General features: G+C 35.4%; 2 protein-coding genes, 1 non-coding gene and 1 pseudogene across 5 annotated transcripts; 2 read left to right on the top strand and 2 right to left on the bottom strand.

The window, feature by feature from the left end:
• Positions 1-6947: 6947 nt before the first annotated feature.
• Positions 6948-7889, bottom strand: LOC146888706 (uncharacterized; annotated as a pseudogene).
• A 7124-nt stretch (positions 7890-15013) lies between these two features.
• LOC114191670 (uncharacterized) lies at positions 15014-20252 on the top strand. 2 transcript variants are annotated; one of them, XM_085670130.1, is made up of 2 exons: positions 15014-16370; positions 19929-20252. In XM_085670130.1, the coding sequence occupies exon 1, from the start codon at positions 15214-15216 to the stop codon at positions 16336-16338; it is 1125 nt and encodes a 374-aa protein (XP_085526256.1). In that variant the 5' UTR covers positions 15014-15213; the 3' UTR covers positions 16339-16370; positions 19929-20252. The 2 variants fall into 2 exon arrangements, with proteins under 2 accessions (XP_085526256.1, XP_027936809.1); XM_028081008.2 differs by lacking the exon at positions 19929-20252 and adding an exon at positions 16482-16655 and having other exon boundaries at positions 15015-16370.
• On the top strand, positions 16852-16930 carry LOC114165704 (small nucleolar RNA Z122). The gene has a single exon (XR_003599760.1). It is a non-coding gene; the product is annotated as a small nucleolar RNA Z122 (small nucleolar RNA).
• Positions 20253-20793: 541 nt separating the features above from the next.
• Positions 20794-26544, bottom strand: LOC114174574 (SNARE-associated protein-like protein). Of its 2 annotated transcripts, none has more exons than XM_028059411.2 (3): positions 26237-26544; positions 22439-22613; positions 20794-21040 (listed from the first exon to the last, which is right to left on the bottom strand). In XM_028059411.2, exons 1-3 carry the CDS (start codon positions 26451-26453, stop codon positions 21016-21018), a joined length of 417 nt encoding a protein of 138 aa, XP_027915212.1. In that variant the 5' UTR covers positions 26454-26544; the 3' UTR covers positions 20794-21015. The 2 variants fall into 2 exon arrangements, with proteins under 2 accessions (XP_027915212.1, XP_027915216.1); XM_028059415.2 differs by having other exon boundaries at positions 22449-22613; positions 26237-26540.

Here is a 26544-nt window from a genome sequence, read left to right as displayed (position 1 = left end):
TTAGAACCAAGTAACGAATATCTTTTGATAGACATGATACCTAAATATGTATAACATATTTCTTCTTAGTTAAACATTGTGAGAGCAACAACTAGGGGTCCATCATATCTTATATTGAGCTTAAGTGCAATATCTTGAAGCATTATGGTCAATCCTCGAGTGGGGAGATGGAATGTATAAGTCTCATATCTCCATTTCTCCACCAAAGTGGTTACCGAATAGTAATCCACATTTATATGCTTTATTTTTTTCAATTTCAACAAATTCAGCTTGCCCTAATATGGGAACTTCTAAGGGATGTCAGTTTAACACTAATAAGTGGTTAAGAAATAATATGTTGCCACTACTAGAAGAAACTGTATGGGAAAAAACTTTACACCCTTGTAGGGCATATGTCTTAAGTTTAAATACAAGTGTGTTAATGCCTGACAAAGCATGCAACAAAGTACACATCAAATTCATAACTTTTGAAATTAACAGGGGTCTAAAACCCAAAAAATACTGAAAACTAATTATTGACATTACAAGGTTTCTGTTATAACTCAGTATATGCGTAAAAAATCAAGTGTTTATTCAAGTATGAAGGCATTGGCTTTTATAGCCTACAGACTCAAAAACAAAATAACAGACTTAATGTTGTTACTGCAGCATTATAGGAGGCCTAAAATAAGGAAACAAATTGACCTGGTACATCCTATAAAATAGGAATAGTTATTGACACGTAAAACATAAAGTAACTGACACTAACAATCCCTCCCTAAAGCTTAGCTTACTTCATCAACCTTGAATACTCCAAGCATGCTTCTGATTTTTTCAAATTGATCAAGTTTCTAAGCTTTGGTCATGACATCAACGATCTGTTCTTTTGTACTGCAGAATCTTAATCTAACTATCTGATCATTAACTAAATCTCTGAGGAAATGAAACCTCACTGCAATGTTTACTTCTGCCATGAAAGACATGATTCTTGGATAGTTGAATAGTAGAATTGTTGTCACAAAGAATCTCGGTGGGTTTTTGTTCTTCTCTTCCAATATGTTACAGAATTCTTTTGAGCCAGATACATTGACATGCACAATGTGCTACAACAATGTATTCGGCCTAAGTGGTAGAGAGGCTTACCACTGGCTGTTTCTTTGAAGCCCATGATATAGCTGCAGTTCCCATCATAAACACTGATCCGGAAGTGCTTCTTCTATCATCTGGATCTCCTACATAGTTGCTATCATTGTAGGTTGTGAAATTTATCTTTCTTCCTTTTTGATAAAAGAAACCGTGTTCAATGGTTCCTTTGAGATACCTAAAGATACGTTTAATTACTGCCCAATGGGACTCTTTAGGATTGGCCATGTATCTACTAATGACACTGACTCCAAACATCAAGTCTGGTCTTGTAACTGTCAAGTACATAAGGCTGCCAATGGCTTGTTTGAATTGTGTAGCATCGACTGGACTTCCTGTTTCATCCTTAGATAGAATTGTTCCTGGTACAATGGGATTCTTGATGGGGTTGCTATTTAACATGCTAAATCGTGCAAGAATTTCACGTGCATAGCGCCTTTGACAGATAAAAATTCCTGCTTCGTTTTGTATTACCTCAATGCCAAGGAAGTATTTCATTTTGCCCAAGTTTGTCATATCAAATTCTAGCTGCATCGAATGTTTGAATTCTTCGCAAATATCTTTGTTGCTCCCAGTAAAAATTAGATCATCTACATACAAGTTAAAAATTAAAATATTGTTTCTAACCTTTTTGTGTGAACAAGGTGTGTTCACTGGAGCAACATTCAAATTGTTCTTTAACAAAGTACGCTTCAATCTTGTTGTACCAGGCTCTTGGGGCCTGTTTGAGTCCATATAGGGCTTTTTTTAGTTTGTAAACTTGTCTCTCGCGGTCTTGCTTGATATATCCAGCGGGTTGGTAAACATAGATTTCTTCCTAAATTTCACCATGCAAGAACACACTTTTAACATCAAGTTGGAAGACTTCCCATGCATTTTGAGCAGCCACAACTAACAATACTCTTACTGTATCGAGCCTAGCAACAGGAGTAAAAATCTCTGTGTAGTTAATTCCATGTTTCTGAGCGTAACCTTTGGCTACCAATCTGTCTTTATGCTTTTCAATCTCGCCTTTTTCATTTAACTTTGTTTTGAAAATCCACTTCACTCCAATGGGTATAACTCCATCAGGTGGATCCACTAGTACCCACGTGTTGTTTCTTTCAATTGCTTGTATTTCCGTATCCATCTCCTCTCGCCATTTCGAACTAGTTTTGGCTTCTTCAAATGTGAGAGGATCTGCAGAATCAGTCAACATCATTGCCAGTAGATCCTCCTCCTCTTCTACGAAGAGATTAGTCTCATAATCTCCCAACCATGAAGGTTGTCGATGAGTCCTTGTCGCCCTCCCTTGAACTAGAGTATTTGTGAAATCTGATTGTTGCGACTCTGTGGTTGCCATATGTGGAGGTGTAAGCTCTACATTTTCACTTTCTTCTCCATGTTGAGATGTGACCACTACATTATCATCTTCTTCTTCTTCTTGGCTACTTTCGTCTTCATTTTGGCCATTCATATTAAGAGCAGTAGGCGTAGATTCTGCTCTTTCTTCTTCCCAATTCCAGCTTTTGTCTTCTTCAAATATCATGTCCTTGCTGATAATAATCTTTTTGGTAATCGGATAAAAAAGTTTATAGGCTTTTGTTTCATCACTCACACCTAAGAGGACACATTGATGACTTTTATCATCTAGCTTGCTTCGTCTTTGATCAGGAACGTGAACATGGGCAATGCATCCAAATACCCTGAAGTAGTCAACCCGTGGTTTGAGTCCAGTCCACATCTCCTCTAGAGTTCCATGATCTATGGCAGTGGTAGGACTCTTGTTTTGCACATGAATACACCATTTGACAACCTCAGGCCAGAAGGATTTTGGTATTTGTTTTTCATAAAGCACTGCTCTTACAGAGTTCATGATGGTGCGATTTTTGCGGTCTGCAACTCTATTCTGTTGAGGGGGTGTAGGCAGCTCTCAATTGCCTGGAAATACCTTGCTATTTGCAGAAGTCTGAAAATTCCTTAGACATGAATTCTCCACCCCTGTCTGTTTTTAGGCAAGCTATGAACGATCCAGTTTCTTTTTTAACACATGCTTTGAAGCTCCTGAAGCCGTTGAATGTTTCGAATTTCTCATTTAAAAAGTAAACACATGCTTTACGAGAGTAATCATCAACAAAGCTTAGTATATACCTTTTATTGTTGTTTGAAGCAGGAGAAATGGGACCACACAAATCAGCATGCACCAATTGGAGTTTAGTGAATGCACGCCAAGAGCTTTGCTTTGGTATAACATTTTTGTGTTGCTTGCCAACGAGACACGTAGTGCACGTAGTCGTAGGAATTTTTAGTGAAGGTAAACCAACCACCATTTGCTTATTGGCAAGTGTGGTAAGTCCTTTGAAATTGAGATGCCCGAATCTTTTATGCCATAGTTATGTCTCCTTTTCTACAATGGTGTCTTCAATTTGAAAACACTTAGAGTGTTGAGAGCTCATTGAAGCGTGAAACATGCAATTTCCTTTCATGGTAGTGCAGATGACTAAGCTTTTGTCGGGATGAAATATCTTGCATGTATTATGTTTAATCAGAATGGTGAGACCATGTGCTTGAAGTTGACCGAGACTAAGAAGATTGGTCTTGAGTTCCGGCACATAATATACATCTGAAATGACATAAGCCACGTTATTGATGTGTACCTGAATGCTTCCCTTTGCAGCTACTTTCAATGTAGTTTCATTGCCAAGCTTGACAGTCTTATTGAGTCCTTCTTCATGGATTTTAGTGAACCAGAGCTAATTTCCAGTCATATGGTTACTGCATCCAGAGTCAAGAAACCAGTCTTCCACTTGACCAAACTGGATTACCTCTTCATATGCAACCAATCGAATCTCCTCTTTGTCTTCCACTGCTTCTCCAAAAGTTGCATAATGAACTTGCTTATGTGCTCCAGGACACTCATACTGATAATGACCAAGCTTGTGACATTGAAAGCACTCAACAAGCACTTTGTTAAAAAATTGTCGTCAACAGCCTCTTCCACGTCCGTGACTGCCTCTTAGGGATGTCAACGGGGCGGATAGGGTACGGGTAATAGCTCCCCCGTACCCTACCCGCTAGATAAATATTTGCCCCGTACCCGTACCCATATCTGTCGGGTATCCGTTATGCAGGTATCCGTTATGCAGGTACCCGTCTATTTTCTTCATACCCGCGGATATCCATGGGTACCCACGGATATTTACAAAATTATTTAAAAAATAAATATTTAATCATAAATTCAAATAAAATAAAATAAAATACATCACTGTCATAAATTTTAAATAAATTTTAAACTAAATCAAGTCCATACAAGTCCAAATAATTATAAAAATAAATATAAAATGACGTTCAACACAATGGAGATTCTTTAATTAATGTTTTGATCAACAAGTTCACTCTCTCCGATTGATTCCTGAAAAATAATCAAATAATAAACCTCTGTCACGTGTCAAGTATTCTTATTTTGATTTCATCATTTGACAACAAGCATACCATAAACGCCATTATCTATATATGGTTTGATGTATATGCTAGGCTTGGCAAAATGGGCCAGACCTGACGGGTCGACCCGTCAACCCGCTCAAAAAAAGTCGAGCCGGGACAGAAATTATAACCCGTTAGCCCACTCCAACCCGGCCCGCTCAGCCTGGCAGCCCGTCGGGCCAGCCCGTGAATTCAAGCGGGCCAACCCGCAGCCCGTTTACAATTTAAAAAATTGGACTACATCAGTGGGCTGCATTTGTTTTATTTGTCACCAGCAGCAACATCATTCTCTCGAACCCTCTCGAACACTCACACCAACATTCTCGAACTCATACCAACACTCTCGTCTCCCACCACCACCACTGCGAAAAAGTGAACCCGCCAATGACCACCCACTACGAGCAGCGACCACCTGTGAGCAGCGACCACCACTGTGAGCAACAACTGCCACCGCGAACAACAACAACCATCGCGACACCATGCGACACGATGGAGAGCGAGATCGGAAAAGGAGGCGCGCATCGACAACAACCACCACCTCGACGCAAGGGAGAACGGGATCGTGATTGGAGACGCACAGCGGCAGCAACCACCACACTTCCCTTCCATCACTCTTCCTTTCTTTCTACTTTGAGAACCCTTCTTCCCACTACGAAAGGTTGTTGATTTCTGGTGGTTGTGTTCTGGTTGTGATGTATTGTAGGGTTAGGGTTTCTACTGATTGGGGTTTTCTGTATTGGGGATTTTATAGATCTGAAATTTTGCACATTGAAATTTTTTAGGTTGGGGGTTTTACATATTGGGATTTTTACATGTTCTCATCCTTTTTCTGTGAAAATCCTCTGCACGGTGCACTTCATCTCCATTTTTTATGCGATCGGAAACATAGAAAGAAAAAAAAATTAAAAATGGTGGGTCGGCCCGTTAGCCCGCCAACCCGTCTGGTTGCGGGACGGGTTCTATTATTCAACCCGTTTCCAGGTAGCGGGCCAACCCGGCCCGACCCATTTTGGACGGGTTAGTAACGGGTCGGGTCAAAACGGGCTGGGTTGACCCGTTTTGCCATCCTTAGTATATGCCCAATTTCAAAGAATGAGAAGAGAAAAATGTCAAGGGATGTACTTGGAAGAAGACAACGTACCAATACTTGAAGTTGGAAGAATGAAGACAGAAGACAAGATGTGTAGCTTATAAAAAATTAGGACAAAATGTTTTTACTAATATATATATATATATATATATATATATATATATATATATATATATATATAAGGGTATTTTTCTGAATTAAAGTTTAGCGGGTATAGGTATCCACGGGTACAGATACTATGATACCCGTACCTGCTCCGTTAATATGCGGGTATCAAAAATACTCGTACCCACGGGTCGTACCCACGGGTAGCAGGTATCCATTTTTAATATCTATTTCCTACCCATTGCGAGTTTTATCCGCAGATACCCACGGGTAGTGGCAGATCTTGACCAAGAGTTTTGGAGGGGCCATAATAATATAATTTTTTGATCATTTGATTAGACCATTAGTATAACACTTTAAAAAATGTCTCTTCTATAAAACAATTGGATCGTTAGATTGGATTATTAGTATAATGCTTTAAATACTTTAAAAGATGTGAAGAAATATAATTTAACTTGTTTTCATCTTTACGTGTAGCTTCCTTTTACTACTTCTACAAAATAAATTCATTATTTTATTCTTCATCGATATGCTTTTTTTAAAATATATTAAAAAATAATTTATCATAATCTAATAAAATATTGAGAGACATAAGTATTAGAAGAAAAATATATTATAATCAAGTCACAATTAAAAATCGGTTATAAAAAAACACATAATACATTATTTTTTTTCTTCTATAATAATAAAAAATAAGTATACAAAAGGCTCATGAGATAAAAAATAATTTTAATAACTATTAAAATAATATTTCATCATCAAATAAGACAAGAGAGAGTTATATTTTTTTTTCTTCGAGAAATGAAGGAAACAAATGAGAAATGAGAGTGAGAGATGTGTCTAACTTCAATTTTCTTCAAAAAAAAAACATATGATAGTGAGAGATGAGTACAATTTTGTTAAAATTTTAAAAGGCAATGACAGAAGAAAATAAAAAATATTTTAATAAATGTTTGATTTAATTACTCTTTTGATTATTGTTTTCAAAAATATAAGTTGATCTTCCAATTTTAGTTTCAATTTAGTGACAATTTGATATTTTTAGACGAAAACAGATACTAGAAGACTAATTAAACCTAAATATATTTTTATTTTTTATTATTTATTAACATTAACTATTGTATTTTATAAAATAAATAAAGAGACACAATTTAATTATCATCAATTTCTAAAATATACTATTTATAGTTTTAAAATTTTCAAAATTTTTAAAAATTAAAAAAATGGATATATAATTTTAAAAAAATCAAAAAATATTTGGGGCCCCCTCCTTGCTCCTATGAGGCTCCGCCTCTGCCCACAGGTACGGATATTTTTGACATTCCTAGCCACGACCACGATTGGACTGGAACGATCATCATGTGTCACCTTTAATACTTGTTCTTCTGGTTGAGCGTGCTGCATCCACTGTTCATGCACTAGTAGGCTGCCATGGAGTTCGTCAAGACTTAGGGTACTCAAGTCATTAGACTCCTCAATAGCACACACTACATAGTTGAATTTTGTGGTTAGAGATATGAGAATCTTACTGACCACGGTGCTGGAGTTCATAGTTTCACCATTAGACTTCATTTTATTGACAATACTAAGTGTACGCCCTATATAGCTATCAACCTACTCGCCATCCTTCATGGTTAGGAGTTCAAACTCACGTTGTAGTGCTTGCAGTTGAGCACGTTTCACTCTTGTTGAACCTTGATATTTCTGCTGCATAGATCTCCATATGGCCTGTGATGTGCTTTTATTCATCATTGTCTCAAGAATTTCTCGATCGATAAATTGGAAAAGAAAGTTCTTAACCTTCAGACCTTTAAGACGTGCCTCTGTTTCAACTTTCTGTTGTGCCTCAGTTGGTGTGATACCAAACGTTGGTATGCCATCTTCCACAAGCTACCACAGTTCCTTGCTTTGTAGAAAATTTTCCATAGTCATGGACCGAAAATCGTAGTGCCCATCAAATCTTGGGATGGCAGGTTGAACAAATTTTTCTGCAGTAGACATGACTGTACACTCACAATTTTCACTTGATGCTTAGCTCACATTGTATCAGGCCCCTTGATGTTTAGCTCACACCATATCAAGTCCCTTGCGGAGCTCTGATACCAATTGTTATAACTCGTAATCAAGTGTTTATTCAAGTGTGAAGGCATTGGCTTTTATAGCCTACATACTCAAAAACACTAACAGTTTCAAACTCAAGGTTACTGCAGCATTATAGGAGGCCTAAAATAAGAAAACAAATTGACCAAGTACATCCTATAAAATAGGAATAGTTATTGACACGTAAAAACACTAACAGTTTCAAACTCAAGAAGTAAATGAGATTTTAAAAATCTTCAATCCATCTTCAAGTCAATATAACAATTTTATTGCGTAGTTTCCAACTTAAGGTACGTACTAATATATATAATATGAGTGCGAAATTCATGTGAAAATTTTCGTGTTTGTGGCCAACAGAGAACTTTGCCCAAAGAACCTGCTCAAATAATAACGTCAACCCAAAAAAATAAGCACCACCAAAACATCTAATACATAACAAACTTCATCCTTGTTGCTGCTTGATGCTCAAGATCATTGTGGAGACTAAAACTTCAAAAATGCAAATAACACTAATAAAAATATGGATTAATATTACTCAAAATAAAATACTGTCTTATAAACTATTTTCAATCTAAATTTTATATTTATAATACTTTTTGATACCATTAAAAAGTCACACACACACACACACACACACACACACACACACACACACACACACACACACACACACACACACACACACACACACACACACACACACACACACACACACACACACACACACACACACACACACACACACACACACACACACACACACACACACACACACACACACACACACACACACACACACACACACACACACACACACACACACACACACACACACACACACACACACACACACACACACACACACACACACACACACACACACACACACACACACACACACACACACACACACACACACACACACACACACACACACACACACACACACACACACACACACACACACACACACACACACACACACACACACACACACACACACACACACACACACACACACACACACACACACACACACACACACACACACACACACACACACACACACACACACACACACACACACACACACACACACACACACACACACACACACACACACACACACACACACACACACACACACACACACACACACACACACACACACACACACACACACACACACACACACACACACACACACACACACACACACACACACACACACACACACACACACACACACACACACACACACACACACACACACACACACACACACACACACACACACACACACACACACACACACACACACACACACACACACACACACACACACACACACACACACACACACACACACACACACACACACACACACACACACACACACACACACACACACACACACACACACATATATATATATACCATAATAATAACATTATTATTTGTGATTTAGTATATTCGTCACATAAATAATACATAATTACTTTAAAATCATGTTAATATAAATTAATAAAATTATTTGAAATGTTAAAGGTTTATATTAAAATGTTGATCTAAGTTATTATATAATAAATTAAACTTTTGATGGTTATTACTAATTTAAATTATACTTTAAGTTTTTTAATATCAATAATTAATATTAGTAATTTAAATACATGTGAATAAAAGTTTAAATTAAATTAGATTATTATTTTACAACTATATTTATTAATAACACATTTAATGATCTATATAAATTATCAATATAAAAAATTTTCTAATTCATATTCTTATTAATAATTTTAAATTTTATAGAAAAATAAATATTAAAAATATATTAAAGAACTAAAAAAATAAAGATTATTATGGTCACACATAGGAATGTCAACAATGGGATAGGTAGGGTACAAGTAGTAGCTCCTTCGTACCATACCCGCTTGATAAATATCCGTCATGCACCCATATCCATATCCGTCGGGTATCCGTTATGCGGGTACCCACATAATTTTCTAATATTCATGGGTACCCGCAAGTATTTAAAAAAAATAAAAATAAATATTTAACAACATATTTTAATCGTAAATTCAAATAAAATACAATATATAACATTCATAAATTTTAAATAAAGTTCAAATAACCCCATTTAAATAATGTTGAATGATAGTTTTAAAAAAATGATTTTTTTAGAACTAATTGATAAAAAAATAATACATTCAAAATTAATATATTAATATTTTAATCATGTTTTTTACATTTTTTTAATTTAAATTAGAATATAATAAATATAAATATCTACATATAAAAATACTATAATATCTATATCCACTCTATTAATACGTGAGTATCAAAAATAACTGTAATCATAAATATATCCGTATCCGTTATCGGCATGCACCAATCTAAATACATCCTAGTCATACTTTCTAATCTTACAAAGAATGATTCTAAATGTACTCTAACATCAATCAAATCGTAAAAGACGTGTTAGAACAAAATTTAGTGTCTTTATTATGGTTTTAATTATTTTATCCATAAAATTTTACTTTTTCTGCTTTTATGTTGTATTTTTAATATTCTTCTTAATGATTATTGACTCTAAATAATACTATTTGACTAAATGACACGAATAGTATGTACAACTATTAAGCTTCACGAAAATAAATATATCATTTAAGTTAATTGATAAAAAAATCCAACAACTTCTTTTATCCACAAACTTAAAAAAAAAAAAAAAGTCTTTTATATTTTTTCCCAGTTTTCGGCCACTTTTTAAATCCAAACACCACGATTATGCACCGAATATGATAGAGTTGAATTCATTGATACAAAGATTAGAAAATGTAACGTTACAGTTAAATAGATAAAATTAATTTAAATAAAATGTGACATATATAAAAATATTCAGAATACGGAAATTTGAAATATGACGTACACAGTATCCCAACATATTCATAACAAAAGGAAGAGGCTCCACATGGCCTAAACGAAGTACAGAGTCTCGTCAAGAACGAGAGAAATTACTACTACTAAACTCCAAAAGTTGTGGCCCCCAAAGTGAGCCCGATAGTCGTCCAAGATTCATCAAACTGCAACATCTCTATTATTATTACCACTGCCAAAGGTTCTGACATCTGCTCACATCAATAAGGTTGATGATCATCGCAAAGAGAAAACCACACATAATCATACAAATAAGCAAAGGGTAAGCTAGTGAAAAAGTCCTCATATCATACACTCAACATACAATTACATATTCAAGCATAAATATTGGGAAACCACACATGATATACCAAACCATTTAAAATTTCCAATACTAGACTATCCGAATACGCTTAATGAGGTACCACCACGAGACAGTGAAATTATGTCCTAGCAGTGAGGCGTCAACACGAGGCCTTCGCAGAATTACATCCTTACAAGAGGCACCACCACATGGCCTTCGTGGAATTATGTCCCGGCCTTGAGGCACCACCACATTACCCTCGTGGAATTACGTCCTAATCTTGAGGCACCATTGTGAACTCTCACCTCGAGGTTCATGGAATTAGGTCCAATAGCTAAGGCACCACCATGAACTCCCCCTAAAAAGGCCCACAGAATTATGTCCATATGATGAGGCACCACCACAAGCCCCGCTACAAGGGTCATGGGATTACGTCCTACGCAAACCTTACTCATACATTATCAACCAATCATGAAGTTCCTATGCATACCATTAACATGTCATTTAGTATACATGACCAACCATCAATCATATCTCATGCCAAGCTCATTACCAATTCATTAGTTCCCACCCATAACATACATAGTACATGTATATCCACCCCCTTTATATAATAAATCAATGAACCAGCCAATCAAACAACCAACAACATTCATGAAACGAAGCTAGGTCTCGCTTAAGCTGGGAGTCCTCGCAAGCGAGAGGAGTGCTCTCGCCCAAGCTGCAGAATCTCGCTTAGGCGAGACTGCAACAGTGGCCCTGGAGAATTTCGCGAGCTCTCGCTTAGGCAAGGTTGTGTCGCCTGAGCGAGACAGTTCGTCACTAAAAAACATAGCCTCCTGCCTGGGCGAGCGCTCGAGCAGAAAACTGGGCGAGTTCCTGCTATTCTCACCTAGGCAAGACGAGCTCGCTTGGGTGAGAATATCAGTTCTCTCCCACTATTCCACGCGCGTTCAACCAGGAACTCATTCACCACAACACCCAACGCATTTTCACAGTATCATAAGCAATACACTATCACCAGAAACATGTAACAAAACCAAAAGCATGCAAAGAGCGAATTAAAACATGAATCCTAGCTTCCCTTACCCGGAACTAGCTAGAAAGAGGGTTCAACTCCAATAGCGGGATGCAACAGTTCCAGGGACTGATGGGCAAGCTGGAACAGAAAAACGGAACGAGTGTTAACACAAACTCACAACGAAAACCTAGCTAGAAAAGTGAACAACGAACGGAAACAAAGGGGTGTATGAGTCGTAGAGTACTTACACGAATCAAGAAGATGAACTGAGCTCACTTGATTGAGATTGGGTAAATCCTAGCAGAGCTCTGGAGAGGGGTTAGGGACTTGACGACTGCGTTTTCTCCAAATGAAGAAAATGGATTAGACTAGGACAGACTTAGGGTCTGGTTCCTTTCTTGGGCCAGCCCTAGGCCCAACCAACTTTGGAATAATCCTTAAGGATTTAGGCATTGGACCAACTTTGAAACAACCCTTAAATATTTAGGCACAAAAATAATTGGACCTTACAGACAAAAACAATTAAAGTAGAAAAAGAATCTTAGCAAATTTAAGAAAAGATATAGGTATCTCAATTAACTTGTCATAAATATATTTTGTATTTTAATCTTGTGATATTCCCGATATAGATTATAGATTTTGACCATTTTAATAAACTAGTTTGTTATAAATTATACCAGTGGAAACGCGCACAAGTGTTTCTCTTTATTTTTAATTTTAAAAATAAATATCAACAACTTTTTAAATTTTATTGTATATTTTTTTATTTATTTTGTAGATAATTATTTTATTAAAAATATTTATTTTAGTTTTAAAACAATTAATTTAAAAGATAAATTAAATGAATAAAACAGTTTAATCAATAAAAACAGTTACTTAAAAATAAAAATATAAAACAATTGTTTTAATTAAAAAATATATTATTTATTAAAGGATAAAATTAAAAATAGAAATATGGACACTAAAATAAAATATTCTTTTCTATACATACATAGATATATAGATAATTTAAAAAAGAAAAACTTATTTTAATTTAAAAATAATTAATTTAAAAGATAAATTAAATGAATAAAAGAGTTAAATCTATTAAAAATAATAAAATAATTATTTTATTTTTAAAAAACAGTTATTTAGAAAAGGATAAATTAGAAATAAAAATATGAACACCATAATGAAATATCTCTTTTTATATATCACATAAATAAACATTAAGTATGTATTTTTAAAATATGTATGATATTATTTTAATAAATGTATAATGATATTATAATTTTATTAAATTAATATACATGATAAATTTATATTTATCGAGAATAAAGTGGGAGAAATGAAGAAAAGAAAAAAAAATAATAGTAGATGAATAGAAAAAAAAAGTAAAAAACAAAACATAATTATTAGGACAATTTTGTAAAAAACATGTAAAAATATCTGTTATTTTTAGAGAAATGATAAATAATTTATTATAGAAACTAAAATAGGAATAATAATTATGAAGAAAAGAAAATTTATTTTTATATATAGTTATAGAATATGAATATATATATATATATATATATATATATATAATTCTATTAAAATATAAGTAATTAATATTATTAATATAAATTTAGATTAATAATGATATATTTATTTTATATAATAAATATGTTTATGATAAATTATTATATTTAGTATTAGTAATAATAATAAATCACATTTAATAATAACAATAAATTTATAATGTTATACTATATTTACCCATATATTTATAATACTATTTATAAATTAATAATAAATTACATTTACTAATAACAATGAATTTATAATGTTATACTATATTTATCCATATATTTCTAATACTATTTATAAATTTAATATATATTGAATATTTTTTAAATATTAATTTTCTAATTAATACTAGATTTATAAATTTATTATCAATAATAAATTTAAATTAATAATAACAGCCAATCACATTTTCTTTTCAATTAACAATAATTAAATCATTATTTTTAACATATCATAATAATAAAAGTGTTAAATTTGATATTGTTAATCCGCATCGAAAATAATTTATATTCAAACCTATCATTGTTTATTTTTTATTATATTATGCTACAATTATGTTGAAATAATTATTCATAATTATTATTGCTCAGAAATATATATGCTGTCAAATCTTTAGTAATACTAAAAGTAGAAATTAAATATTAACCTTTAGTATTTTAAATATTTTATTTAATTTAAAATTAACATGAGTATAAGATACTTGTAAATTATTAATATATATATATATATATATATATATATAATATTATTTATGAACTGAAAATATTTTCTAATATTTTAAGACTTTATACATGATTTTCTATTACAAAAAATATATTAGATATAACTTTTAATATTATATTAATTTATTACATATAAGGAAACGGGCTTAAGAGGATAAGACCAGTGGGACACGGTTTCGAAATCAAAATTGACTCATCAAACAAAACATCAGATAAGCATGAACCTCAAAAATACAACAAAATTTCTACAAATAAATAATAAATAAATAGGTTCATTTATGTAAAGAAAGAGAATGTGTCATTGGGTTATTTATTTATTTTTTAATTTGCATTTCATAAAAAAAAAAAATTCCAACCGAGTCTCGTGCTGCAAATGTGGAAGATTTTGTTTTAAAAACATAATTGCACCAGAAAATTGAAGATTTTTATAATACTGAATTCATAAAATATATATAATAAAATTTTTTTTTCTGATATTTTGTAGAAATGATCCAGCTAATAGTGTATTATAAAAAGAGAGACTTAACTATTAATTTTGTAACAGAAAAAAAAAAAAGGTTAAGAGACAAGTATGGAATAATGATGAAGTGAAATTTTTAATTTTTTTGTTGAAAAGGAGAGAGAGAGAGAAAAGAGGGAGACACGTGGCCCTAGTTTCCATGTAGGCTGAGAGAACTGTTATATATGCGTCTTCTTCTGCCACCCACCATTGCTAACCTTAACCTTAACCTGCACCAACACACTCTCTTCTTCTTCTTCGCTACTTTCTTCATTCATTCTGCAACTTCTCTCAAAAACAAACACACCGTTGCATGATCCTCTCACAATGGCTTCCGCCTGCGTCAACAACATTGCAATCTCGCCGGAAACAACCTTCCTCGACCTTCCTCCCTGGCTCTCACCACGCGGATCCGAACCCGAACCGGACTTCGAGTTCCCCCTCGATCCCCCCGCCACCATGCTCCCCGCCGACCAGCTCTTCTCCGACGGCAAACTAGTCCCTCTTCACCTCAAAACCCCCACTATCACAACCACCACCACCACCTTTCAAACCCTAACCCTAACCAACGCCGCAACAACAACAATCTCCCCACAAACTCCCAAATCCCCTTCTTCCACAGCCACCACTACGCCTACCGACCCCTATGTCTTCTCCCCCAAAGCCCCACGCTGTTCTTCCCGCTGGAAAGACCTCCTCGGGCTCAAAAAACTCTACCACACTACCACCCCTACCAAACCCTCCCCCTCCACCACTTCCAAATCCCTAAAAAACCTCCTTCACCGCAAAACGGCGTCGTCTTCTACCACCTCCGAAAACGCGCCACTTCTTACCAACTCCTGTGACGCCGAATCCCTCTCAATCTCCTCTCGTCTATCTCTCTCATCCTCCTCGTCCAGCCACGACCACGACGACCTCCCTCGCCTCTCGCTTGACTCTGAAAAATCAAACCCTAACCCCAATATGACCTCAAACGTAAACCCTAACCTCAGTCAGATCTCGATCCACCGAAACCCTAACCCTAGAATCCGATTAGTCAAACCTCGCGCCGGGTCCTTTGACTCCAACAAAACCGTTTTGGATCAGCCTTCCCGCCCTGGGAGGAGTCCGATCCGGAGAGAACCGGAAACGGTTGGGTGTAGGGGGGTTTCCGTGGACAGCCCTAGAATGAACTCTTCGGGGAAAATCGTGTTCCAGAGCTTGGAACGAAGCTCGAGTTCTCCCAGCACGTTCAACGGTGGGCCCCGCTTCAAGCACCGTGGCATGGAACGTTCTTATTCAGCTAACGTCAGAGTCACGCCCGTTCTCAACGTCCCCGTTTGCTCCCTCCGCGGCGCGTCTAAATCCGGTTCTGTTTTCGGGTTCGGGCAACTGTTTTCTTCTCCGCAGAAGAAAGAAACGACGGGGAGTAACAGGGGGCATCACCAAAGTGGTAGGAGTAATCGGAATTGACGTAAATACCCTTCTTTAGAGCAAGATAAAGGGTAACATATTATTGACTAGGCTTTTTTTTGTTTTTTTTTCACCTTTTTGCCACTTGATCAATCCATCTCTCTGTTCTGTTTTTATCTAATCCCGGAATGGAAATATTGCAGGAAGAAGCACGGTGTTGATTTGGGGGTTTGGTTGGTTCATTTAATTTGATTTTGTTAAAGTTTTAGGTTGATTAATGTAAATACGCGAGGTGGGGTTGGATGGATTTTTAGATGCCCTTTGTTGTTTTCTCATCATGATGATAATTGATAAAAGATCCGTTACTGTGTCTGAAACAGTGAGCTCTTTGGTTGTTCACGGCGTTGTTATTTTTTTTTTTTTTAAATTCATAGTGGGAAAGTAGAAAGTGATTTTTTTTATTAGTATTGATTAAAATGTTTCGAGATCTGTGGGGATAACATGTTAAGTTTATCTCGTGTCTGTTTGTAGGTTTTGTTTTGTGGTTATTGTTTTTTTTATGTTGTGAAGGGTTTTGGGAAATGATGCCAAAAATTCAAACAGAGGCGCCAGCTCTGCTGAATTATTATTTGCACGTCAGTCTGATCCCAAACCTTATTACAATGAAGTTTTAATTAAAACTTAAGTGACCAATTATGGTCTATTTTTAATCTATGATGTGTGGTTTACATGGATATATTGTATTTTATTTTTCTGGGATGGGATTAGTTTGGGGCTGGTCCACACACCTGAAGCTGATGAGTGTGTGACCTTTATGGAAGATTCAATAGGGTGGGGACAGGGTTGTTTTCTCTCCTTTTAATTTTTTAATCAAGATGTGTATTTTGATCTTGGAGATGGGATGAGTTTCCCAGAAGGGATTATGATCCTTGAATGAATAATCTAACACGATTTCACTATTAAATTTGCCGTTTGTGTGCGTCCGAGATATTGATGGAGGGGTGGAACAGAAGAGCCTGAAATTGGGTGATCTATGTTTGTTGTCCGTCAGGGTTTTATGGTTTGTTGGATGAAGTTGTTTGTGCACTTGATGATGGATCCATTGGATGAAAAGATCTGAGTGATGGAGGTGATGGGGTCCGTTGGTAATTAGATATGGTAGGACCATTTCCTGTTTGTTAGAAGCAATTTGATATTTGGTATAAGCAAAGTGCATAATTGAGGGAAGGGATATGTTGAAAAGTTGAATGGCTTTGGACCCCTTCCCCTTTTCCATCCTTTATGGTGATAGTAATGGTTCTATTTCCGTGGTACTATCACGGGTCTTGGGGATTAAACTCCTAATTAGATTGGACCCTCTGTCGGTTTAGTTGCCTTGGTTCATGATCCATTTATTCCCATTTCCAAATCCCAAACTTCATCCCTTTTTTTTTCATATATTTATCTATATCTTTACACACGCATCATGTACCCCACTAGTACCAAGCTGCGATCAAACAAACAACTCTTCAGCAACGGCAACGAAAAGTGCACCAACCAAGGAGATATAAAATAATGATGCTTCCATTTTTGTTTTGTTTTTCTAGTAGTTAGGAACAGGCTAAAATCACGTGGCTAACATGTTGCCATACTCGGGCTATATTAGCCACCATAAAAGCCAAAACCCATGTGAAGAGAGCGTGGTCATTTTTAATTCTCTGAATAAATAAAGTAAAATGAATCTTGTATCGTGTCTGCATCACTGTAGACTGTCTCTGTAATGGAGGAGGAATGAGTAAAGCGATGAAAGGTTATTAATTGGGGATGTTTTACTTTCAAAATTGAAGGAAAAAGAATTGTTGATGTGATAATAATTCAATGTTATTAATCGGAGGAAACAATAGATCTGAGTTTGTTTTTCACAAAATTCAGTTGTGGAAGTGGTGTCCCATCTTTCACCTGAGCGCATGCTCTGGGGTCTGGGGTTCTGTATACTGTGAACTATTGATTCGACATTTTCTCATTCCAGCCGTAGCATAGCATGCTATATCTATTACACCCCAAATAAATAAATAATTCTCATTTCAACAAAGAAATGAAAAACATAATGTATGATTACTGCTATTTTGCTTTTGATGTTCATGAAAATAAACATCTTTATTAATCGATAATTATCGAAGGAATTAAAATCTAATTTGAAAGATAATGATAAAAATGTTACATGAGAAAGTTGAGACATAAAATTAATGATGATGATATTTTAATTATTTTTCTAACTTATTTTTAATTTATTATAAGATATTTATTTTAAATTTTTTAGTGATGTAATATAATAATTTAATGGTGAATGATGGGTTAAAAGTGGATTAGGTATTATTATCATCAACTAATATTGACAGGTAGGGGGTGCATCGGAGCAATTTATTGCATCCTATAGTGTGTAGAAATGAAGAAAAGCGCGAAAACCTGAAAACCCTACCTAGGCAGTATCGCAGGCATGAGGAGCCATCTTGCTCACCTTTTCTTTTTCTTTTTATATATTTATAGGCTTTTTCGTCCATACTCGGATTTTGATGCATCTGATATGATATATGGGTGAGCTGTGTTGACCAGTCCTAAGCTAGTAGTCCCCATTATAATACCACATTTGTTCCCATTAGAGTTTGGGCTTTGTGACAACGTGAAAATGGATGCACCTACCAACACTTCTTTTTATAGTGATGCTGCCGGTGTCTGTTTACTGTGTCCCAATGCAGCATCGCAAGGCTACTTGTGTCTTTTCACATGTGCAGGGAAGTGCATGTGGTTGTAATTTCAGTAGTATTCCCTAAATCCAAATAACTCTAGATTCTTGCCATATTTTGCTAGTTTATTCGTATTCTTAATTAATTTCATTACGAAGCCAGGTCAGGATTGTGTGACGTGACTTATAATAGTTTGGTTTTTTTGGTTAGTGAGCTCAACTTTATCATTACTTTCTTCTCTCTTTTGCTTTATATGGAGATGAGGATGGATAGGTGCAATCATTTCTATCTTGCGAGGTAAATCAGCTGAAAAGCAACCTCATTAATTACATTAATTAAATACTACTAGACCTAGTAGTAGTATTATTGAATAGGAGGGAGGGGGTGAGTGTATTTAAAGCATGATCTCCTCCCTCTGATTTTCTGTGTCTCATAAAGAAAACAATATGTTTGTTGAATAATAAGGGAGCCTGCAAAAGGCTGATGGGAGAGTTTTGGGGCATCAAAGAGAGAACGTGCTTATGTACAGTTGGGTCTCTGCACAGATTCCCCCTCATCCAATCCCTTTTACCCTATCATATGCATCACTGCCAACCCCAACCCCAACCCCCCCTCCCCCCCTCCCTCCCCTCTCTCTTGCATAGGGAGTGGGTCACTGGGTCAGTGCACAAAAGGGATGAGAAAAGGAGGGTGCTGTTGCTAAAATGCTAACGGCTAAAAAGTGTGAGAATCTAAAGTTGAGGAGGGCAGACACAAATAACAAATAATTTCTGTATAGTGAAAGATAAAACAGTTAAAAAAGAGGGAAGATATGATTAAATTAATCACACTTCATTTCAATTATTAGTATTGACATGAAAGAAATTTGAAGGAAGAGATGACTGACTTGGGAACATATCTCTGTCCTCATCTTCATCAACATTGCAGGTCCCCCTTGTAAGATTGAAGAGCAGGTGAGAGGATGGATGTTTTAGAAATAGAATAATGCTACCACCACCACCACCTGTGAAGTCCGTACTACAGTGTGGGGGCATGTGAACTACTGGAGTTACATCAAAGTATCTTCATGAGCTGGACTGTCAAGGATAATTTGTTGTTGTTATGTTAGCGCATGTCATAAAAACTGCAATGGGCTTGGGTCCCTTTGGAATTTAGTACTGCATGCATTCCACAACTTTTTACGGTTTTACTGTACCTCAATCAGAAGAACCTTTGCTTCCAGCTGAGATGTTATGTTATTTCCTTTCTTTCCTTTTCTTCTTCACTCACTAGTGCAGCAAAACGACAACAGCAAACAAAGCCATGATTCTGGCCACTTGCTTCGGGAAATAAGATCTGCTAATGCTTCGCAAATTTTGCATGTGTCACCATATCCTTCCAATCTTTAAGTATTTTTATATATAAACATTGCACGTCTTGAATATATTACGACTATATATCATCTTCTAGGCATCTAGATGGTCTAGAAGATGCAAATAGTTCAATGAAATTGATTGGGTTGCATTTGCAGACTCTGTCTCACAAGTTCAATGAATGAAACGGGCCGATTTTTTATTACCACCAACAAACAACGTATGCTAATTTAGATGAGGAACCTGTTAAGTAGCCCCACCATGCTATAGCTTCCTGCTTTCCTCATTTTTTCCCCATTTCCTAAATGCAGGGAATGGGATATGTATAGAGAAGCATAAAATTGAAATAAAATGACTACTTGTAAATACTATCAAAGGTAATACAATATTTTCCAATTCTTATATTTGTTAACAATATAAAGTTTATCATTTAAGACAGGTTTTCAGTTTAAAATAAGAATTCCTTAATGAATGAAAAGAATTTTTACTTCGTCAAAAGTAACCCAATTACAGCTTGTTACTGGAATCCTATTCTAAAATCCTTACTCCTTAATGGGCACTAAGCTGGTATGTGCTTGACAAGAAGAATTCAATTTAAGTATACATTACATATTTGGTACATGAGGGAAGAAAGGAAGCTGCTTATTCTGACGACATTTCACCTAGAACTTCAGTGGTTGTTTTTCTCTGCAAAATTGCACACAAAATAAGTTGGTATTAAGAATATGAATTCAAAAGAAGGTTATTAATTATGTCAATGCTAACTAATGGAGTACAAGTCATTCATCATCATTTTATTGTTGGAAATTGTTTGACAAAGAACTATTTATCCACCTACTAGCCACTGTAAATAAAAAAAGAATCACTATATTGTCTGCTTGTAGCAAAAAAATTATGCAAAATGCAAGCTCGACCTTCCTGTCAACTAAAAAGGCACAGCGTGCACTTTGGCAAGTTATCAATATTCTAATTCAGATTGTCACATGCTAGGACTTCTGATCATTTGTGTAGTAGTCAATCCTAATCAGCTCAAGCTACAGTAGATACCATAACTAATAGGGTTGTCAAAATCTTCAGTGGCCCTAGAAGCAGATTTAAGCATAGAGTGGATACTGACCACTTTCCTTATCAGGCCAGAGCAGCCGTGATGCTTGTGGTCTACCCGATAAGATAACTATCACAGTGACTCCATGATTGATCTGGAATATGCCAGCTAGAGTGATTGATTCCAGTTCTCTCATGGCAAGTGTATGTGGATTCAACAGTTCCTCTTAAAGCCTAAAGGATAAAACTCGATTGTAAAGTAAAAAAAAAGTTGTCACGGAGCTTTCTCCAACTAAGAGGAAACCAGGTCAGAGCTATGAGCTAGGCTAAGAAGAGGAGTCTCAAGTCGTACACAGTGATGCAAACTGATGTAGTTCGGCTTAACTTGTCAGCATGAAAGTGATGAGAGACAAGAACTATTAACTTCAAATATATATAGCACAAAGTATTAGTTTTCCATCGTTTTTACGTGGAAGGGAGCTTTTACTAATTCATTTGATAGAAGAACAAATTTGCAGCCAAGGTTTAAATATAGCCGAGAAGATTACACTTTGACTGTTGACAAGCTAGTAAACCTGGACAAGTTATTCTGGTACAACTTAACACAAGCACAGAGGCACAAGCTATTTGAGATGATAAAATCAAATAACAATTATATTAATCACAACAATAAGGAGATTTAAATAAAGCAAAAACAAAATTCCTGCCGTATAACAGCAATATTTGAAATCATTTGACCAGAGTCACTTGCCCCTACTAAGGAAGAAAATTATAATCTCACATGCTTAAATTTAGATTTTGTCATGATGAAATATGTAACAATGACTGGTAAATTCATCTAGAATCTTTCGGTTATAGATTGTTGAAAAAAATGGTCAGAAAATTAGACTGCAAATTTTATCTAAACATTGCACAGCGAAATAAAACTGTAACTGACTAAAGGAAGAGCATACACAAGGGGGGAAACCAGCAACAGCAAAAAAATCCAATACTCAGTTACTAATTATTAGAAAACGACCATGAAATAAAGTCTATGGAGACCTGTCTATACCATGAGCAGTACCAACAGATATCATGCGATCTATATTATCAATCCGCCCTTGTATGGACTTTAGAAGTGAATTCAGGGATGAAACTCTTTTCCTAACACTAGAAATCTTAGCAGCATGCTGCATTATGAATGGCAAAGGTGCATCTTCAAGCAACTGATCAAGTTCTGCCAAAGAAAAAGATGAATTTCAGGTCAGCAAACTGGACACCTAGTGTAATAAGAAATTAAGACATCTTAAAGTAATAGGAGAATCTTTAGTAGTGGCATAAGTTTGACATGCTAATGAAGACAACATGGAGAGAGACTACAAGAGCACTAGAATTTTGTCATCATGCAGACAAGTATATAAGTTAGTTATCTTGGGAGGAGTGTAGTTTATTTTACATTTTAAAGTCAGTGGAATACTTAATTGGCTTTATACACATCTAACTTTCACGCTCTGTTTTCCACACTTCATTAGTAAAACACTCTTTTATAGAGGTTAAGCAAAGCATCTTTCACAAAATATGCTACACTATACCCATATAGATGTTTTCACTGACATGGAATGAGTCTTCTCTAGAGTTATAAAATAAATGTTCCAACCAAGGCATTAATTCAAATAGATATTAACTTTTCTGAGTAAAACGTTCCCCACCGGGAGGTGCTATGAAATCAACCCTCTACAGAACTTTGCTCATATGGACCACATAGTTCGTTGGCATAACTGTTTCCAACATCAGAATTTTATAACAGAATTCTCAGTTGCAAACAGTAATTTAAGAAAGAAAAAACTGGAAACAATTAGCCCATCAGGAGCGTATAACTTTCCGGCTTAACTTGCTTATTTCAGTATATGCATCATGCCAAATTAATAACAGAATCGTAATGCAAACATTATTCGAGAGTGTCCAATAATTTTATCTAGCAGCGCCATAATATAAATTCTTCTTCCAATAGCAACTAAAGCAAGCAAATGCATAAAATTAGCATTAAGTTGGCAAATATACGAAAAAAGCAGAGACTATAACTACTGTGCAACTTTAGATACTGTGCAACGAACAAAAACTCTAAGTCTAACCACAGAAATTAAAATCCCGTGCACCTCCAGTACACTAGACAATGCCTCTTCATGAATTGCACGTTCTTCCTTCTTCCAGTATACTTAGAATAACAAGCAATACTTCTTCTCTTCATGGCTTTTCCAAGTTTCCAAAATATAAAGCTTAGAGAGACTGTGGCTAAAAGTTATGACCAAGTACTAAAGGTGCCTACTTTTCTCACTCAAGACTCAGGTTTAAGTTGTTTCTAACGTTTCCAAAGTATCTGGAGAGACAAACCTAAGAACCACAAGCAAAATGGTGGGATTAATTGTTTTCTCTCTTGACCATATAGCATAGTAGTCAGTAGTTCACTACAGTGGAAACATTGAGCAGCCTTAGGTCACTACAGAATTAAAATAGTGGAGCAATTCTCAGTAGCGGCTGCAAGAGCTGAAACTGATGACAGAACAGAAACCTTGTTCAAAGCTTCATTCATGCAGCATGAATTGCTTTCTTGCCTGTTTTGACACAAACCACCAAGTGCTTGCCGGATTGTTTCTAGTGGGGTTATTCATGGTTTGCTTTTTAGACAAAAAAATATTTGAACCAAACATAAAAGTATGGAGTTCAATATGGTTTGATTTGAAGACACTTTTGAATCCAAACTAAAACAAACTGATGTTTTGCGGTTCAAATAGACACAAATTGACTTTTGAAATATCTTCAATATAACATCTAACAAATTAGTGTAAAATCTGATAACTAATTGAATCATGACTAACCCTTGAACATTTTATTTACATAACCGTAAGTATAGAGAAGCAGAAGACAACATATGATAATAATTGCATCACAAACCTATTCTTAAAAAGTGGACTTTAAGTTTAGTTCAACTTCTCAAAATGGTTTGATAAGATGAAATTTTCACCTTACTTGTATATTATAATTTGACTATATCTCTGGACAATGTGTGATCCCCGACACCCATTATTAAAAAAAGAAGTATATAATAAATCATTCACAATCAGTTAGCCACATATAGTCAATGTCATTCTCCAACTCACATAGAATCACATATTATCATTGAAAATTTCAAAATACCATTACATAATGCTACAAAAAAATATAATCACATTATTGGAGTGGTTTGGTTTAGTTTAGTTTTAACAGCAGGTGAAAAAACCAATCTAAACCACAATTAAAGTTGTTCTTTTTACGGTTTTGGTTTGATCAATTTTTAACTTTTTTTTTGGTTCAGTTTTGAAGTTCAAAATCTGTTTGGCTCCATTTTTTACATCCCTAATTTCAAGCCAAGCATTTTTCAGCACAACCTAGGTTTACCCACTTTTCTGTTTTGTACATACTCTGTTTCGTCAATTGCTTGCACTTCCTTCATTGCTTTCATTTCTCACAAAAGTCTTAAGATTCTTGCCTTCCCTGCTTCTGTTCTGCCACTCAACCCTGTTTATTTTTTCTCGTGTCCTCCTCCTAAGTACTCCTTAGTCTACTGATCACCCCCTCTGTTCTATCTGTTTTTGTGCTGAATTATTCTGTTATTTTAAACATCAATTTCACCCTGAAGCAATCATAGTATCACCTGCTTAAAAATCACACTTGATTTCTTGATTTTTGTTCTGATTGACTTGTGTGTTTAGCTTAAGAATATGATTTTCGATTATTTAATATATCTTCGAATTTGTAATCTTTTATTTTTTAGCATTAATATGTGTGGTATACATTATTTACCTTGTATCGATATTGGGATCCTGCTATCCACTATCTCATTGTAGTGTTTGTGAGGATGGTTGCTATGTGCTGCTATTTGATATCGATAACAATGAGAAAAACGTCACCTCTGTTTGTTGTATATCCACAAAAGTTCATATTCCGGTATTAGTTCCATCTATACAATAATGAGCTTCTTTCGGACACCAGTAAGTTGAGCACAATAGTGTTACAGTTTAGTACTAGAGTTACTACTTCACAATTTCATATAGTAAGTAGAACAAGAGGAATTTCTTCCCATGAGAAATCCACTTGATCAGCTCACTCAAATATACATACAATTTGACATGGACCTCAATTCACCAAGTAAGCTGACTAAACTTTTGGATTAGATTAGCTTATTTTATTGTCTGCCCGAACCCAAAAGAACCTGTTACCAAACATGCTCTAGGCCTATGTCCACAACCACAAGCAAAGTTTGTTCAATTTCCAAAAGCCATAACAGAACTCACTCTCATAAACTAATAACGTTAACCGTTCAAAGACAGTAAAAAAGAAATTCAGAAAAGCAAGGGCAATATCATAAAAGTATTATGAATTGAAAAGATAAAGAAAACTACAATTACACAGAAGAGCCTTATATGATAATTTTGTTTGGGTGAACCATCCTCGTGTGGGGGGCTAAGACTAATCTCTGGAATAACTGAGATCCCTTTAGAGGTTGACCAGTTTGAATAACAAATATATTTCATATGTGCATATCAAACCTTTGATTACGTGTTTAAGGGACAGGGCTATTTGCCAACAATTTAAGACCCTGTTGATGCACACGAGCCTCATATTCAACTAACTATAACCAACCATATAACTAAATCCAATTTTCAACCAATTCAACACATATCCAAAGCAATAATAACAACAAGGTAAAAGTAAAAACTACTTGCAATGCACTGCTTATAAATTGAATCGTTCTCAAAAGCAAATAACAATTGAAAACCTGGCACAATGTTGTTAAAAAAAGATGAAGAAACAAAGATAAACCTCCCGTGAGACGATCGAGGACGGAAGAGAGGTGGTCCTGACTTCGGAGAGTTTGGTTAGCTCTGCAATCGAAATCGGTAATCACCGAAGAGAGCATGGAAGACAAGCCTCTCGCCAACACTTCGGAGCTCTGCCGGAGGGGATCGTCGCCGTCGGGAGCGTGGGAAGTGGAAGGCTCCGCCTCGACGACGACGCTGTCGTTTTCCTGGGTTTCCATTGTGGTTTGATTGAGTTGGGTTCACGGAGGAAAGTGATGTTGTGACTGAGAAGGAGGATTGAGAAAAGCACGTATATGATTATTTTCCTTC

Source organism: Vigna unguiculata, chromosome 1 (assembly GCF_037176805.1).
Source record: "Vigna unguiculata cultivar grain cowpea cultivar isolate G323 ecotype 2 chromosome 1, ASM3717680v1, whole genome shotgun sequence".
Classification (NCBI taxonomy): domain Eukaryota; kingdom Viridiplantae; phylum Streptophyta; class Magnoliopsida; order Fabales; family Fabaceae; genus Vigna; species Vigna unguiculata.
Note: the sequence above shows the minus strand (reverse complement) of the source record. Positions and strands in the feature narration are given on the sequence as shown.